This window comes from Spermophilus citellus (genome assembly GCF_964194105.1).
Source record: "Spermophilus citellus genome assembly, chromosome: 3".
NCBI lineage: Eukaryota > Metazoa > Chordata > Mammalia > Rodentia > Sciuridae > Spermophilus > Spermophilus citellus.
Window position 1 is genome coordinate 232,307,822 of NC_138184.1, and position 18,926 is coordinate 232,326,747.

The 18,926-nt window shown below is 45.1% G+C and overlaps 1 protein-coding gene across 2 annotated transcripts in view; it reads right to left on the reverse strand.

Annotated features, from left to right (window-relative positions):
• Positions 1-18,926, reverse strand: part of ESYT2 (extended synaptotagmin 2) — a 78,542-nt gene that overhangs the window by 37,071 nt on the left and 22,545 nt on the right. For both annotated transcript variants that reach the window (XM_081285261.1, XM_081285262.1), the window contains exons 2-6: positions 17,129-17,170; positions 16,209-16,343; positions 10,417-10,493; positions 5,877-5,949; positions 5,582-5,671 (exon numbers count right to left, since the gene is read on the reverse strand). In XM_081285261.1, coding sequence (XP_081141387.1) covers positions 5,582-5,671; positions 5,877-5,949; positions 10,417-10,493; positions 16,209-16,343; positions 17,129-17,170 — 417 coding nt within the window. The remainder of the gene's footprint in view (positions 1-5,581; positions 5,672-5,876; positions 5,950-10,416; positions 10,494-16,208; positions 16,344-17,128; positions 17,171-18,926) is intronic.

Here is an 18,926-nt window from a genome sequence, read left to right on the forward strand (position 1 = left end):
CCTGAAATGACTGAGATGCACCTGAGTGCTGCTGAAGTTCACAGAAACAGACCTGCAAGGAGGCAGGGGCAGGACCCGAGGGAGGGCAGGACTGAGCTGGGTTCTGAGAAGAGTCTGAATGCAAGAAGGCAGGCCCTGGGCCAAGGAAAGGTCCCCATACTCAAGGCACTGAGCAGCACATGGCTTGCCCCTGGGCACAGGGGCTGGGAGCAGGGGCATCCGGCACTGAAGGTCAGTGGGGGAGACTGGGCAAGCCTGTGGGTGAGGATGAGTGTGAAGATGAGTGAGAGGACAAATGTGTGAGGCCCAGTGTGTGGTGGGCGAGGTCAAGGATGAGAGAGTGAGAGCATGTATGCACAGAGCTCAACAGCTCCCCTTGGAAGTCAGACAGGACACAGGAGAGCTGGGAGCAGCCTGACCCAGGCAGTGCTCTGGGAAGTGCCTTGCAAAAGCAGGCCAGAAGCTGCCCCTGCTGGCTTCCACAGGGCTCCAAGATTCCGGAGGGAGAACGCAGCCGGTGCCTCTGGATGACTAAGAGCTCTGTTCCAGAGATGGAGCAGTGAGTGGAAATGTGTTTCCAAGCACAGAAGTTGTCTCTGGGCGCTGGTGGCTCTTCCGTGAGAAGCAGAACATGAGCGGCAGCTGGAAAAGCACACCAGGTTTCACTTGAACAGCGAGACACATCACGCGTTTCATGAACAGCAGAGGCCCTTCCCTACTGCTAGGGGCCGCACTGTCTGACGGGGCAGTCCCACTGCTGGTTCCGAGCACGGGTATCCCTTGGGAGGTCAACGCAGGCCAGGCACCCAGGAATCTGTTAAGAATACAAACTGACGGCTCTGTTCTTCTCCAGTGGGGTTTTCTCCCCAGTGTTTTTGATTTAGTGATTTGGGTTGCAGTTAAAGTTCAAGAATGCTTTCCTTATGTTTTAAAGTCCCAGATGTCCCGCTCTCACCTGGAGTATGAAACAGTGAAACAAGTTCCACTCTTGATGGCATGGGAGAGCTGAGCATGGAAGAGGACAAGGCCCCTATGGGCAGTGAGATGAGTGCAGCTAGACCCTAAAGAAAGACCAAACGCCAGAGACCCACAGACACTGGGCATGCCTGCCGGAAGCCACCTGCACTCTGCAGGAGAGTGGTCAGGAAGGGGAGCACTACAGAGAGGCACAAAGAAAGCCCCGTCCTCCCTCCACCTTAAAGGACAGAGGCCACTGGGGGAAGGAAGCACAGGTGAGGTCCCAAGGTGAGGTCCCTGGGGGTGTGGCAGGAGAGTCTCAGTACCACAAGACCCAGCACAGACCAAGCACACGGAGGAGGGGCAGCTGCTGAGAGAGCTCACCCCAAGGCCCCGTATGGACAAGGACCACAAGGGGTAGGACAAGACTGTCAAATCACAGCTCCGTGAAACTTATCAGAGTAAATGTCCCCAAAGTTTCCGAGTCCTTAAGGTGTGGTCTGAGTCTGGATGTGTCCGCAGCTGGCCTGCCGGGCAGCAGGGGTGAGCTCCTCAAGCTTCGTCCACCCCCTTGTCTCCCCTCCCCAGGCCTGGTCCAGTGTGAGAGCGGAAGGAGGGAGACTCGGAGCCTCCGGGGGGTGCAGTGGCATGACTCTGGCAGGGGCTAGAGAACCAAAGCCGGTCTCGGAGGGAGGAGTGGAGCAGAAGCGTGGCAGCTGCCACCTGCGTGATTCCTGGTTCCAGGTTGTTCTGGGACTCGCCTGCAGCCCTCATGTGAGGCTCACGAGACAACAACATATGCTACTGTTATTTGTAATTAAGTTCATCTCCTCTGCTGCCCCATTTAAAATACTTAAATTTCTCGAATCTTAGTCTAATAGGACTCAAGTTCTTCTCACACTAACTCTAAAAGGAGGATATCATTTCCATTTGCCAGATAAAGAAATAAATTTGTGGCTCAAAAGACATCAGCATCAGCCCCTGCCTCCTGGATGGAAGGAGTCCTGAAAGATGCACACATCCAGAGCAAGCCCTGCAAGGGACCTCGGGTTCACCTCAGCTTCAGGGCACTTCTGGGTTAACACCCTTCAGAATGCACACCTGAGGCACATCAGAAGGTTCCCTGGGATAACAGCCAAGGGTAAACAGGCACCATTTTGGTTCTTATCAGTTGTTTTCTGCAGTGCCCCAGCACGTGCTAAGCAGAACTTGGTCACTGAACCTCAGCCCTTATCAGAACACTGGCTCATGTTTTCCTTCTTTCCAATCACCATAACTCACCTCTAGTGTTCAGGAGCTAGAATGTGAAATCTGAGTGTAGCAAAATGTTGAATGTCTTAAAAATCTAAAGACTCACTATGTGCCAGGCATTGTCCATTTTACACGAACTGACCTTCGATTCTCACATTTAATCATGCTGTCACCCCCATGTTACAGACAGGGAAACTGAGGCTCCGAGAAATGAAATGAGCTGTTCAAAGCACACAGCAGGAAGAGAAAGAACCAGGGTTAGAACCAAGTGGTAGGAAGCCTGCTACATTAAACTGTCTTCCCCTGACCCCAAAAGCCTATCGCTTCAGTAAGTGTGGGGTTCTCCCACAAATTCCATATTTTCAAAACTAATGTGAGCAAATCAACAAGCAGAAAAATGTGTAAGTTTCACATGAATCTCCGGCACTATACTTCCAAATCAGACAGACAGTAAAAAATAATAAAACTAAAAGTCCTCCTACTGCATTTTTTACCAGGGTGAGGGAGGGAGAACTACTTGGCAGCTAGCAATAAATCCATTCTCATATTTTCCAGCTAAAAGTAACTAAAAAAATTCCCTTCCCTCTGAGGCATGTTTGGTGACTTTACTCACCATATAAGGAGATGGGAGATTCTGCACTTTCAGTCTCATCCCTTGGGCAAAAAAATATAATTTGGAGGTTAATACTGTAAAGTTATTTTTAAAGTAAATTAATCTGTAGAAGATCCAAACTAAGTAAGAGCAATGCTAAATTTTGAAGAAGACTAAAATATTTGGATTTTGTTACATTCCAGGAAAAAAAAAAAAGACTTTTTGGTAAATGGTGAAGAACGCCCTCAGCCAAGGAGGAGTAAATTTAAACTCTTCAGCAATGTGCTGAAGAGTCCCCCTCCCCCGATGGTGCTGAGGATCAAACCTAGGACTTCATGCATGCTAGGCAAGCACTCTACCACTAAGACACCCCCCAGCCCCTATTCTCTCTTTTCCTCTCACTTCAAGAGACAGGTTCTCCCTATGTTGTCTAGGCCAGCCTTCAACTCCTAGGCTCAACTGATCCTCCCTCCGGCCTCAGGAACTACAGCCATGTGCTACAGTGCCTAAAATTAACTTTCTATAGTCATTAGGAAAGTCAGTTTCTTATACATACTGGTTTTAAAATAACTGATATGTGAAAAAAAACAAGAATTTTATTTATTTATTATTCATTCATTTATTTTTGTGCTGGGGGATTGAACTGAGGGCCTCAAGTATGCTAGGTGAATACCCTACCACTGAGCTATATCCCAGATTAAAATATGAATTTGAAATTTTTTATGGATTTCTTCATTTCCCAAAATTTTAAACAAGTAAAATTTGATACAGACTCTAGAAGCTTTACAATTTTACATGTTCTATAGGCTTAAAATGCATTTAAAATAAGTCCATGATTTAAGCAATGAGTCAATGAGAACAAAAATGTTAGTGGTTACAGAAAGCGAAGACACAATTCTGTCTTTCCACAGAAAAAGTACAACCTGCGGGGCTGGGGTTGTGGCTCAGTGGCAGAGTGCTCGCCTAGTACATGCGAGGCCCTGGGTTAGATCCTCAGCACCATATAAAAATAAATAAATAAAACAAAGGTATTGTGTCCATGTACAACTAAAAAACTTTTTAAAAAAAGTACAACCTGCACTACACTTAGTTTGACTTAGATAAACCCATATTTTTAAAACAATAGCACACATCTATATTCCCAGCAGCTCAGGAGTCCGAGGCAGGAGGACTGAAAGTTCAAAGCCAGCCTCAGCAACTTTAGTGAGAGCCTCAGCAATTAGTGAGGCCCTAAGTAACTTAGTGAGACCCTGTCTCAAAATAAAATGTAAAAAAAGTGCTGGGGATGTGGCACAGTGATTAAACACTCCTAGGTTCAATCCCTAGTGCCAAGAACAAAACAAAACGATACTTTTAATTATGTTATTTGAATCAACCTATATGAATTAACATTCCTGCTTTAAACTACAATGCTATTAAAGGCACCTTTCCAGAGGACTCTCAGGACACCCCGGAGTGGCAGACCTAGAAGAAGCTGTTCACTTGCAGACATCTGCTGAGCTATATGGAGACAGCTGCCCTTGCTTTCAGAATTACCTACAATGGCCTAAAATGGTACTCTGTCCCATGAAGGGACATGTGGAAATTTTCTGGAAATAAGTGAGTGTTGGGGAGGGGAATTGAAACCAACATTCTGGGTGGAAGGAAAAAGTTGAGGGAGGAGCCAGGTGCAATGATGCATGCCAGCAACTCAGGAAGCTGAGGCAGGAGGACTACAAGTTCAAGGCCAGCCTCAGCAACTTAGTGAGACCCTGTCTCAAAAACATAAAAGGGGTTCGGGATGAGGCTCTGTGGTTGAGCACCCCTGGGTTCAATCCCTGGCACCAAAAAAAAAAAAAAGAAAGAAAGAAAGAAAAGGGAGGAAGCAATGGAAGAGGGAGCTGACAATTTTCCTGGTGTCATTCATTCCCTGTGGCTGGAACTTGGGATGTGTGCTGGGACAGCAGTGGAAAATGAGGCTGAGAGAGAAATTCCTCCGTGTCACTGTGGTCTTGTCTGTAAGGGCAGGGCAACTCCCAGTGGTCAATTTGCATCTAACAGGAGTGCACACTGAGACAGTGCCAGTCAGAGGCTGCGGTGCTCAGAGAAGGAGGGACTGTGTCTGGTAGAAGCAATAGTTGTGTTGTCATGTGTTTTGTTAATAGTAAGTGATAAATACTGCCTGTTTATATATCTAACATCACGAGATGGTAACATTATAGCTTATCCAAGTCAAGAAAAGTATTTAATTTTAAAACACAGTACACAACACTATGCATAGTTGATCAAATGTACCCCCCTAAAGGGAAGGAACACATCCAATAGATAGCAGCACTTGTCTCGGGAGGGAGCAGGGAGGGGTCTCAGGTAAGACACTGTATGAAGTGTTGGAAACACGGTTCTCTATGGCTAGTCCAGATCTACATGCAGGCTCCAGCTCTCAGTAGCTGTATGACCTGGACAAACAGACCTCTCAATCCCACTTCCTGATTTGGAGGCATGAGGGTTAAAAGAGCAAGACTCTATCACTTACCCTCAGTGACAGGCACTAAATAAAATGGTTGCTAAACCTACACTTTTTAAAAAGTTTGTTTTTTCAAATTTTCTACAACAATCATTTTCATAATCACAAAGGAACATTGCTTTTCAAGAGATGAAGTCCTCAGTGAAGGCACAAGAGTATGAAAAACTCACAGGACACATGCATCAGAAAGGGAAACGAGTAAGTTACAGATAGAATTTTGTCCTTCACTTTACCTATTCTTCTGTAGGTCCATAAACATAGCACAAGTGTTGACTTACTGGTTTTCTGAGGAAGAAGATGGACAGAGCTCCAACCAAAGGCATGTCTCCAATCAGAGGCTCCAGGATCACCCTCATCGTTCCGTGGATCTAAACGCAAACAGGAAACCAGAATGCGTAAGAGAAGGTAGCTCTGCAGGGCCACCAGGGACTTTCAAGCATCTGACTTCCTGGGTCACTCTACAATCACAAACACACACTCACTTTAAAAACTTTCTGAGCTAGTACAAACTTCTTAATTTTCTTTTTGAATACAGATTAGAGAATTTTATAAATGAAATTTTAAAAAAGGTACCTGTATACTTTTCACACCAGCTCTACAAAAATATCGTTTGATCTCCAAATCGATCTCACAATTTCCTACAAAACTAGCAAAGAAAAAAATCTGCATTACATAAAGCGAGTGAAATTAACTGTTTTTTAAATCACCATAGAACCTCAAGGTTTACAGCCAGAATATTACAACAGTAAAGCAACCAAAATCAGACTGAAGGTGAAAACTGGACAGTGTGACCCGAGTGATACACTTTGCTGCTCTAGGTCACAGGCACAGCTGTTACCAGACCTAATCCTGCTACAGCACCAGGGAGGGTTGCCATACGCATACCTGTCATACATAAACACTCAACTAAAGTAAGTGTCCATTTCCAAAGATAAAACGTGAACTACAAGTGCAACTCCTGGATCACTGGGTGAAATGTAGTTCTTACTTGTCATACAAATCCTGTTTGCTTAAAACATAAAAAGGTTTTGATTTCATTTCATCACTAGGAAATTCTATACCCCTTCTCTCCAGTCATGAACATGCTCTGGTTCCGGTGCTCCATGGCTCTGTGACGTCATAGGTTAGACACCGTAGGTCTGTTCAGGGCTTACCTTTACAATGATCAACAAATGTGAACCCACTATGACACTGATTGCAAAGTGTGCTGTTTTCAATAAGAACACGATAAGCCAAATACGTATTGCACAGGGTAGGGCAGAACTGGAGCCGATGCTTGGCCTTTGCAGCAGGGCACCACATTCCTGCTTAGGCACTCTTGTGGAATTTGATGAGCATGGTCCAGGAATGCCGAGCCAGATGTGGAGAACAATAACAAAAGGGATCAGGGATGAAATTTTTCTAAGACTTATTTCCTAGTGTTAAAGCCCAAACCTACAGATTCTTCTCAATGAGAATACTTCCTAGTTGGTGAACTCACCAATAGCCTGTTACAAAAATCATCACAAAACTTTACCTTTCTTCACCTAAGACTTTGTCCTTTTATTTCCTAATTCTTTTCCATTTCTCTTTCCCCATCCCCACTACCAATGTAGTTAAGAACTTTGTATGGAACTCAAAAAAAAGGAGAATGCATATGCTGCTATGGCTGCATCTTCAAATGACATCCACTAACTGATTTACTCAAATGTTTATTCAGTAAACTCACTTGGGCTAAGGGATCTGAACAAAAGAACAAAGTTTCCACCATCATGAAGCTCACCACCAGCCCGTGGACAGGCATTCTAGAGAAGGACCTCCCTGAAACACAGTGGGAGTCCAGGAAGCCTGTCATTGGCCCTGTGGACAGGTCTTCTGACCACAGCCTCATGAAGATACAATGGCCCTTCTCTTATTCCACTGATAACAATGTTTTTTGCACAAATGTCAAACATTTTAAAAGGTGCAGGTTTTCTCATATTAAAGACATTCTATGTTCTTTTCTAAATTAAAGGTAATTGGTACCTACTCTATTCAGTTATTGTATGATTGCAACTTAGTTTGAAAACTCATAAATGACATATAATGATCCTTAATCAAGGATCATTTTAGGACAGACCACTCTGAACTGCTACAACCGCTCAGCTGTCCTGCGTCCGCAGTGTCTGGCACTCACCATGCACAGCAGGCATCTGTCTGTGAGCACTTGTCACAGTCTGAATCTGAAATGCCCCCATAGGCCCATGGGCTGCAGGCTCAGGCCTCAGTCCTGGCCTTACCGGGAGGTGGCAGACCTTCTAAGGGTGGGGCCTAGTGGAAGGAAGTCAAGTCGCTGGGGGCATGCCCTCCGAGGGGTTGCTGGGACCCTTCCCTCTCTCTCTTCATTTCACAGCAGTCCCAGTGAGCAGTATCCTTTCCCATTGCTCCCGACGGGACTTGTTTCTCATCACAGGCCCAAAGGAAACAGGCCAAGTGACCCTGGACTAAAACCATGAGCCAGAATAAATTTATCCCTTATAAATAGTTTATCTCAGATATCTGTCAAGAGTGACAACAAGCTGCCAGTCAGGCCACACCGGAATGCAGGAAGCCATAAGCACGTTCAGTAAGAACCAAGACAAGAAGCATGCGCGCTGGTCAGCTTCTTGTCACGCTGACCAAAATACCTGACCAGAGCAACTTAGAGGAGGGAAAGTCTATTTGGGGCTGGTGATTTCAGAGCTTTCAGTCCAAGGTTAGACAACTTCATTGCTGAGCCCAAGGTAAAGTAGAGCATCATGGCAGAAAAGCATGGCTGAGGAAGGCAGCTCAGAACATGCAGCCAAGAAGCAGAAGGAGAAAGGGAGGAGCCATGGGGACAAGATACAATCCCAAGGCCACGTCCCCAGGGACCCCCTTCCTCCAACCACACCCACCTGCCCATAGCCACCACCTGGTATTTCTCTATTCAGATTAGGATGGACTGAGTAACCAGGGCACAGCTCTCGTGATCTACTCATCTCGCCTCCGGCCATTCCAACACAGGAGCTCAGGAGCTCTCAGGGACACCTCACATCCAAACCATTAACACAAGGAAATCCGCCTTTTTAATTCTAGGCATGGTACCTAGCAGACCCTCAGATTTGTTGTTTGTTTGTTTTGCAACTTAAAAAATTGTATTAAAATACACATAATATGGGCTGGGTTGTGGCTCAGCGGTAGAGCACTTGCCTAGCATGTGTGAGGCACTGGGTTCAATTCTAGGCATCGCATAAAAACAAATAAATAAAATAAAGGTAGTGTTCATCTACAACTAAAAAAAAATTTTTAAATATACATAAAATGTATCATTGCAACTATTCTGTGTATAGATCAGTGGCATTAAAAACATCCGTAAGGGGGCTGGGGATGTGGCTCAAGCGGTAGTGCGCTTGCCTGGCATGCGTGCGGCCCAGGTTTGATCCTCAGCACCATACAAAAAAAACAAAGATGTTGTGTCCGCCGAAAACTAAAAAATAAATATTAAAAAAGTTCTCTCTCTCTTAAAAAAAAAAAAAAAAAAAAAAACCATCTGTAAGGCCATGCAAACATCGCCACCATCCATCTCCAGAACCCTCTCTCTCTTCTTGCAAAGAGTGAAGCTTTGTACCAGTAACGCTAACTCCCTATTCCTCATCCTCCAGTCCCTGGTTGCCCACCATTCTACTTGGCTTCCCAGAGTTTGTTTGCTCTAGATTCCTTAAGTAAGTAGCACTGTACTGTAGTTGTCCTTTAGCCCTGGGCTTACCTCACTAACATGATCACCTCAGTGCTCTTCCACGTTGCAACACGGGCCAGGATTCCCTTCTTTTCTAAGGCTGGGTAACTTGTATACACCATATTTTGTATATGCATTCATCCTTCCCTGGACATCTGAGCTGCTTCTATCTATTAGCTATTATAAATACATTAGTGTGTCACTTAACAATAGGGATACATTCTGAGAGACTCATCAGCAGGGGATTCCATCATTGTGTTAATGTCACAGAGGACACTTACGCAAATCTAGATGGCTACCCTGTCACTGAGCAAAGTCACCTATGCGACCACCATTGTACAATTGGTCTACCATTGATGTAAGTGTAGTTATGCAGCACATTCACTATAATAAACAAAGGTGTTCAAGTATCTGTCTAGTCTCTGCCTTCAATTCTTTCGGGTTTATCCCCGATAAGATCTGAGTGTGTTCTCCAAAAGTTCATGAGTTAAAACCTTAGTTCCAGTGTTTGGAGGTGAGGCCAAGTGACAGGCATCTAGGTCATGAGGTGCAGCCTCTTGTAAGAACACCTTTTCTCACCAGAGTACTTATACCTGAGTGTGGAGAGCCATTCTCACACGTGACTGGGCGACTCCCGGTTTGGGGTTGAGGCATTCTGGCTGTGTTGGAGCTTTCCCGGCCCTCTCCTGATGAGAGAACCCATCCGTGTGGGGGTGTGACTGACCACTGACCCCAGGGGCCAATTAGTGACCCTGAGATTGGAGTGCAGCCCCCCTCAACCTTTACTGGATGGAATTCTCCCCTGAATTTCTTGTTCCCCAATAAAAGGCTACTCCCTGGCGTGCTCGCTCTCTCTCTCTCCTGCTAGCCCTGAGTAATCCTCGCTGCCCTACAGGTGGTTTGAGGTGGGAGCCAGAGAGGGGAGCCGTCTCGGACCTGGTCATAGAAAAAGGTAACTGAGTCTGTGTGTTTTATTTCGATCTCGCTAGCTAACTTTTATGCCAAGAACCTCATTAATGAAACCATTGCGCTGGTCGCATGGTGGAATCCTGAGAACTGGACTGATTTTACATATTGAATCACCCTTGCAATCTGAGATTAAACCTTACTTGTTCACAGTATATAATATGCTGCTGAATTTGGTTTGCTAGTAATCTGTTGAGGATTTTTGCATCAATATTCATAAGAGATACTGACTGGTCTGCAGTTTTCTTACAATGTTTCAATATCTTTTATTTAACACATTTTATAAATGGTATTTATCTAGGATATTTAGTCAAATTCAATAAACAACAGGTAAAAAATGTATTCACTATATTCTTCACCTTGTGGATACAGTTAAGTGACATTATCCATCACTAACCATGACACAAGTACAACACAAATAAAAAAACTTACCTAATCTGAAGGTCCAGAATAATCTGCCTTTTGTCTACATTTTCAGTATACACCTTAACACCATTGACCCTAAGGGGCTGAAACAAAAAGCAGCTTATTTTAAAATACAGAGAGTTAAAAAAAAAAAAAAAAGTCAGACATTGAATACAGCACAGAGAGTTAAAAAAAAAAAAAAGCCAGACATTGAATACAGCACAGAGAGTTAAAAAAAAAAAAAGTCAGACATTGAATATAGCACAGAGAGTTAAAAAAAAAAAAAAAAAGCCAGACATTGAATACAGCACAGAGAGTTAAAAAAAAAAAAAGCCAGACATTGAATACAGCACAGAGGCGATGAGAACCAGCCTCAGCACCAGACTGAAGGGACTACGACTCTGCTCTCACAACACACTGGCTAGCTGCTGGACTCCAAGCAAACCATCTGACCCCATTCCTCAGTTTTCTCCCCTATAAGAAGGACTGCGTACATGGCCTGTTGTGCAGTAAGCACTCAGTAAAAACTGGCATCACTGCTGTTCTGGGCACATGTGATTTTTGTACTCTTCCAAGACCCTCACTCTGTCTCTCTCCATTTAATCTGATCTTTTCCCTGTACTCCATCCTTACTACATTGTTTGAAACATAATTTCACTTTATTTTTTCTGTATGATTGGCAATGCTTCATTTCTGAAGATTTTCACAAAATTAGGTTTCTGAGTGAATCAAAAGACAAAGTGTAGATGTAATATCAACACCCAAAATATGAAACAGGTAAATGGATGCAAACACAAAAGGCAGATTATTGGTATTCCAAGGGTTCAGGTATAACATCATCACATCAAAGCCTTTCTCCATTTGTGAATCTGGATCCCTTGAAGAAAGCCCTGGAGCATTAACGCTGACAATGAGAGCCTCCCTTCAGAGGACTGCTGCTTACTGGAGTCTGAATGCCTTGAAGTCTGGCCTCTGGAGGAGCCGCACAACTACACTTAGGCTTCACCGAAAAGTCCATGCCTCTCCTACCATCCCTGGCTCCAGAGTGTCCCCTCCACACTAGGTGTTGTGGCTTGGCTATGAGGTTCCCCCAGAAGCTTCTGTGGGAATGCAGGAATGCTGGGAGGTTAAATGACTGGACCGGGAGGGCTGTGGCCTAATCAGGTCATCCTAGTTTGAATGGACTGCTGGGTGGTAACTGTAGGCAGGTGGGATGCTAGGGGTGTGCCACAGAAGGGCTCCTCTTCCCAGTGACCACTTTCGCTCTCTCTGGCCCTCTCTTGGCTTCCCAGCAGCCTCCCTCAGCGGCAGCCTGCCCCTATGATGTGCTGCCTCACCTAGGACCCAGAACAATGGAGTGAGCTGTCTACGGACTGAGACCTCCAAAACCATGGGTCCCAAATAAGCTTTCCCTTCTCTAAGTTGTTCTTGTTGGGTATTTTGGTCACAGAGTCTCAAAATTTGACTAAAACAGAAATCGGTACTGAGAAGTTGGGTTGTAACTGTGACTAACCTGACTGTTGGTTCAGAAGTCTTTCAAGCTGGAGGAATTTTGAAGTTTAGAGATGTAAACCAGAAAATTTTAGAATGCTGTAAATGCAGCTTAATGGGTGGCTCTGGTGGGACCCCAGGACAAAATACCTATTGAGTACAGACTGCACTTATGAGGTTTCAGAATGGAAGACTCTTTGGGGAATTCGCCTAGAGGCCACTTGTACTGTATTCTGGAAGAGAACTGGTGTACATTTTGCCCACTTTTTTTTTGAGAGAGAGAAAGAGAGAGAGAGAGAGAGAGAGAGAGAGAGAGAGAGAGAGAGAGAGAAAGAGAGAGATTTTTAAAAAATATTTAATTTTTAGTTTTCGGTGGACACAACATCTTTATTTTATTTTTATGTGGTGCTGAGGATCGAACCCAGTACCTCACATGTATGAGGCAAGCACTCTACTGCTGAGCTATAGCCCTAGCCCCTGAACTAAAAATTTATTTAATAGAGGAAATTTCAAAGCAGTGTAGTATTCATTTGTGGCATTTGCAGGCATGTTTTAGCCAGATTTACTATGAGAATCAGGAGTAGAAAGCAAGGCTAAAGGATTTTAAAAACAAGCAATTTGACCATTAGAATGCTTATAAAACTGGGGACAAGAAATAGATTACAACCTCTAAATTGCACAGAAGAGGGCTGGGGATGTGGCTCAAGTGGTAGCGCGCTCGCCTGGCATGCGTGCGGCCCGGGTTCGATCCTCAGCACCACATACCAACAAAAATGTGTCTGCCAATAACTAAAAAATAAATATTAAAAAATTCTTTCTGTCTCTCTCTCTCTCTAAAACATACATAAATAAATAAATAAATAAATAAATAAATAAATAAATAAATAAATAGTACAGAAGAGAGGAGGAAGAGGAAAAAATGCCTTTAGGGGCTGGGGATGTGGCTCAAGCCGTAGCGCGCTCGCCTGGCATGCGTGCGGCCCAGGTTCGATCCTCAGCACCACGTACCAACAGAGATGTTGTGTCCGCCGAAAAAAAACTAAAATAAATAAATCCTCTCTCTCTCTCTGTCTCTGTCTCTGTCTCTCTCTCCCCCCCCCCCCTCTTTAAAAAAAAAAAATGCCTTTAGGACACCTCAGGAATCTGTAAGACCAACCATGCCCATTGCAGGCTAAAGGGTCCAGAAAGAAACATCCCCTTGAGAAGAGACAGTGGGAGCACCCTGCTAACACGGGGTCTAGGAAGTCGTTTCACCATGATGAGCCTTGCAGGCACTTAGAGGTTACTGCACTCATGACTCCAGGGGCCAGGTACTGCACCAGCTGGCAGACCTCTGCATCATCCACATGGTGCTGGTTCTTCAGGAATGCAGCATGCTAGAGTTGAGGAGACCAGGAGGCTCCCATGTATACTTCAAAGACAGGCCTGGGAAGCCAGGCAAATAGTAGCAGGGTCTGAGTCCTGAATGAAGCTGTGCAAGTGAAGGTGGAATGGAGACCCTAGAAATTAAAGATGCCAGTAATGTGCATTGTCTGCTGAGAAAGGCTGTTGGCCATGCAGAGAGCAAGGCTGAAGAGACCACGTGTGCTGCACCCAGCATGGCCAAGGGCCAGGCTGCCAGGCTTCTGTAGAACGTGTCTCCCTGCCCTATGTCCTATGCTGTACAGAGTCACAAGCAGAATTAGGAAACCTGTTTGCCCAGCTGGGTTTCAATCTTAGTTTGGGCTCACCCATTATTTCTATGCCCCATTCCCTAGTCCTTTGGAATGAGAATGTTCACTCTGTACCACTCTCTATTGGAGATATATATATATAACTTGCTATTGATTTTTACAGGGGTGCACAGCCAAGAGTTTGCCTTGGGTCTCAGAGGAGACTTGGGATCTACCCTGGGGGGTGCTTTTTCCTTGAGGTCTCCCTCTGTTTTCTGACACTGCAATAAGCTTCACCCTTCCTCCATGATGTGCTGCCTCATGTTGGGCCCAGAGGAATGGAGTTGGTTATCTATGGACTGGAGATCTCTAAAATCATAAGCCTCCAAAAAACTTTCCCTCCTCTAAGTTGTTCTTGTCAGGTATTTCGGCCACAATGATGCAAAAGCTCACTTAAAAACAAGACAAGACACGTGGACACTGAGGAACCACTCAGAAACCCGATCAGCCCACTCTGTGGGAAATGAAAATGGGTTGCCTACAACGTCCCTTACTTAAGGATGTGCAGTAGCCAACACATGCTCTTCCTAAGCCTAAGTGCCATCTTAGATTAGGGGAAGCATTAAGAAGAACCCAACTCCAGACGACTGAGGGTGACCTCACATGAGAAAGCTCCACAAACGGGTTCCATTCACGCTCTGGAGTTCTGGCAGGGACAGCAAGGGTTAGTGGCCACTTAAGAGATGTTATGGGGTGGACAGTAATATGAAAGCCACCTTAAGTGACCTCCCTTTCTCTCCTGTGACCCTTCCCCTAGGTCTCCAGTGACCTGTCCTCCTCGACTGTCACTTTTCCGTAAGGTATTCTTTAACCATCACTCTATTGCTTCATTCTTCTCCAAGGATCTTATTAGTTGGTATCAAAAGTAAAGCACGTGTAACAGAACATGAATATCATTAATAATATAATAACGCAGCGGAGGTCAGACTTCTAAATCTCCATAAACACGAGCATTCTTTCCAGTAGGGGACAGTAGTAAACTTGGTCTGTAAGCTACAGTGATCTTTGTCCTATTTTTTGTACAGTCTGTAGCTAAGAATGGTTCTCACCATTTTAAAGGATTTTAAAAAGAAGGAGTGGAGAAAAAGAGAAGAAAACGCCATGAAGAGCTTGAATATGTACCATCCAGATAGTCACAGAAAGGCTTGTGACGCTTCTTCCCTGTACTTTAACTTGTATCCATGTTTTCCCTAACTGCTACCACTACCCACACAGGGTCACCCAGGCAACCTGTGCAGATACTGGGACACCTGAACAGGGCAGTTGTGCATCCTATGTGGACATCGGAAAGCTAAGGGAAGAAGCCACCCTAACCTGGGCTGGGCGTGGCCCTGCGCTGCAGACACTGCATATGGAATGACCACAGAGTTCTATGCAGTGAGCATTCTCCACAAGCATGAACCAGATGTGATGGGTGAAAGTAACTTTCAACCAGTAGAGATAGGATGGACACCGACACAGCCATGAGGTGACATGAGCAGCACCCGCCAGACACTCCCTAGGCCCTATCTGCTACAGCCCTGAGCCACACCACAGGATGACACCTGAGCCCTGTCTAGGCACTGAAGTGTGTGAACCATGCACGGGTTTAAAGTACACCCAGACTCCAGTTCTTATTAGGCATATAAAACAATGTGACCTTGAATTGTTGGTGATTCTTATAAAAACTGACTCAAGGCTGAGGCAGGAGGATGGCAAGTTCTGGGTCAGCCTCAACAACCCAGCAAGACCCTGTCTCGGAACAAAAAGTAACAAGGACTGGGATGTACCTCAGTGGTACAGCACCCCTAACCAATCCCCAGTACTAAAATTAAAAACAAGCAAACAAACAAAAAATTGGAAACTTGAGTGTGGCAGCTCACACCTTCAATCCCAACTACTCTGGAGGTTTCAGAGGCAGGAGATCACAAGTCTGGGGCAACCTGGGTATCTTAGTAAGACTGTGTCTCAAAATACAATAAAAAGGTCTGGAGGTTTAGCCCAGTGGTAGAGTGTTTGCCTAGTATGTGCAAGGTCCTAGGCTGAACTTCTGTACAGCAAAACAAAAACAAAAACAAAAAAAAGAAAAAAGAAAGAAAGAAACTTGCCATGCCCAAGTTATTTAAATTCAATCCTGAGCTTTCATTAGAGGTGGTATCAGCAACCAGCAGCTCTCCTTTCTTCCTGGTAATGAACATAATCCTGCCATCTAGCAGGTATCCTTAGCTGTTGCTCTTAACATCTTGAGAGGGATAAATATATAAAGCTTGTTGTCAATTACTGGACCTTTCCTGTGAATTCACATGTCGAACTCTAACATGTCAGACTGTACATCTAAAAGGCAGTTCTGCCAGAAGAATGTGGGGCAGAAAGACACATTATGGAAGACAAAGCAAGAGTCAGAGAGAAAGTACCCAATGGAGGCTGAGCTGGTGGAGAAGCGCAGCGAGCGTGTGGGCAATGTGGGGACTGCCCTGGGCAGAAGGCACCCTGTGGGTGTGGGTCCTGGGTGGCACTGTGGCACACAGGCTGGCTCTTGGTGGACAGTTCCTTCTGGAATATGTGGAGTGGTTAATGATGTCTTGTTCTGACAGTAATCCTACCGTGTGCACAATAAGACACCAAGAAGCAGCTGACCTGCTGGCCCACGTCCACCTTGGTGAAGCTGAAGGTGCTGAGGTGGGTATTGGCTCCCCGCACAGCTGGCTCTATGGTTTCTCGAAAAAGTTTCTCTACAAATTGGCAAATAAAAGGCCACATGTGCTTTACAGTCTGGAAGGAGAAAGAACTCATGTTAACAATCACTGTGATACACATGTACCTGAGTTATCCTGAAAAATTATAATCCTATAGCTTGCCAGAATCTGGTTTTAAAAATTAAAAGGGGGGAATGCTTTTCTTGTTATATAAATCAACACTTTATAATTTAAACTTTAAAAACTTATGATGATAAAATACTAATTAACCACTGTGTTGCAGGAACAAGCTCTATAATAGTCTGTTGTAGCACATCTGATGACTGATTTCAACTCGCTGGTGGACACCTTAACTGCTGAGATTCTAGTAAGTGCCTGGGACTTTGTTTAAGGACAGACTACCAGGGCTACAGGGGTTACTATCTAGGTGAGTGTTCACACACAGCCCCAGAGATACACAAAGTACAAGATAAAGATCTGGCTCAAAGTCTACTAATCCTAAAACATATCTTAAAAGCATATTATATATTGCGAGGTTTCTTGGGAATTATTTCCCTTTCTATAATAACATTTCCTGAATTTGTGCTTGTGATTATCATACAGTAGAGTCAATGCTCTACATTCAGAAAGGGAGACACAGGCCAGTTAGTGATGCAATGTGAGCCCCAAGTCTTCTCGGTTAGCGGTAAGCCTTCACTCGGGAGGAAGGCCGCAGACCCAGTTCTCTGGGGAGCAAAAGCCTCTCACTGCGGTTTACATGAGCTCTAGTCATGCCAACATCCAAATTCCCAAATACGGAAAGATGGTCTCTCATCCTCTACTTCCCACTGATATCTGGTATTTGGAATATTCTAATCTTACCTTATTTAGCCATTCTGCTCTTTCAGTGTCTGGAAAATGAACCTAAGAGAAAAAGAGACAGAGACATGACTGACTGACTCCGCCCACTGTGGATGAACACCCCGCAGGCTATCTTGTGCTCTGACAGCGCCCTGTGTTTACATGAGGCTTCTCTAACACAGTCTGCTCCAAAGCTGGGAGGAGGAAAGCTGGAAGGTGTGGCCCCTGGCTCACCATTTCAGAACTTGAAGGCAGAAAAGCCAAGAGCCAACAAATGCCACCAGAACCTTCTCTGCCTCCCACTGTCCAGAGAGATATTTGTTCCTGGTGTCTGAAACATCACAGAACACACAGAAACAATCTCTTCTTTGAAAGGATCATCATTAGCACTGCCATCTTCATGTTCTAGAAATCTAGACTCGGAGCCTTCAGAACCCACCTCTTCCTTCTGTTGTCCCCTTTCAGTTCTACCCAGCCAGATGCCCTTCTTCAAGAGCTCATCTCCACCTGGTCTCCCACCCCCTCCCAAGTGTGCATTATCATTCTCCAGGGTTAGACCTGTGTACTAGGAGTGTTTGCAAAGGCAAAAATAAGCTTGCTTAGAAAAAAAGCAGAAAAAATATTTTTTCCTGCTGTTGGAGCTAAATAAAGCATCCTTACAGCAGAAGGGTAGCTCTGTTTTGGCCACAGACATAGAGTTTTCAAAGAAGGAAGAGCACACAGGCCACACCGATGCTGTGATAACACTTTGGTTTAGAGGCACAGTAGATCCCAGGCAAGTCTGTACTGGTGACTGAGGGGAGAAAGGTCTTGATGTCCAAAGCTTTCCTAAGCTACAAAGCACTTTAGCCAATCAAAGCTCTGACCTTGTGCTGCAGCAGAGGAAGCTGGACTAGGCGGAGAAGCTGGGCAGGGAAGATTCTCATGGCAGGTAGGGGGATTTCCAAGAAGGGGTCTTGAGATCCAACTCCACCTCTCACCTTTGAGTACAAACAACTGAGGGTGCCCCCCAGCAGAAGGCAAGCCTTGGTCCCACAGAGGCCTAACTAAGGCACTACTCCAGCCCACCAGCCCCTGGAGGCCCTGGCACTCTCAGGAGAGCCAGCAGCGGCAGCAAGCTTGGCAGTGCTCTGGCTCCTTCCTGTCCACACGCCTGAGCAGGCCCTATTCCTTCACACCACCCGGCATAACGTACTGACTGTGCTTGAACCACAAGCCGAGCTGGAGGGCTTCTAGATTAAGTTAGCTTGAGTCCATTCTGACAGCAAAAACCAAAGGGGTAGCAACCTTCCAGAATCAGAGAATGGCTTAGAAGTCAGGAAAGAAACTGCTAGAGATGATCACTGGACTTTAGGGGATAGGTTTCTGTCAGGTTTGAAAGGTGAATTTTGACCCAGGTGGAACCAGTTTTCCCCAGGGAACTGGGAAAGTCAGGGATTTCAGTGAGGAAAGTTGGAGAGTTGCTAGACCCATCGAATGAAGTCGCAAAATTAATTATGTGCAATTCATTTGCAATAGGTAATCTGACATTTCTTTCCATTGCTGTAGAGGAGCTCAACACTCTAAAAGTCAGATCGGGAATGGGATGTATGGTTGACACACAGGGGTAAGCTAAGCATTAAAGCGGATACTCAGCTATGGTCTCTCCCAATTTGCCGTGAGGCTGTCTCCCTTTCTGACCCTTCTCTCCAAATCTAACCCAACACTGGAGGCAAGAGAAGGAATAAAAGGCAGATACTGTGTACTTTGTGTGCCGACAGCCAGACTTTATTACTGATGTGCTCCTTCTGAATTCAAGAGCGAACACCAAAGGACATCT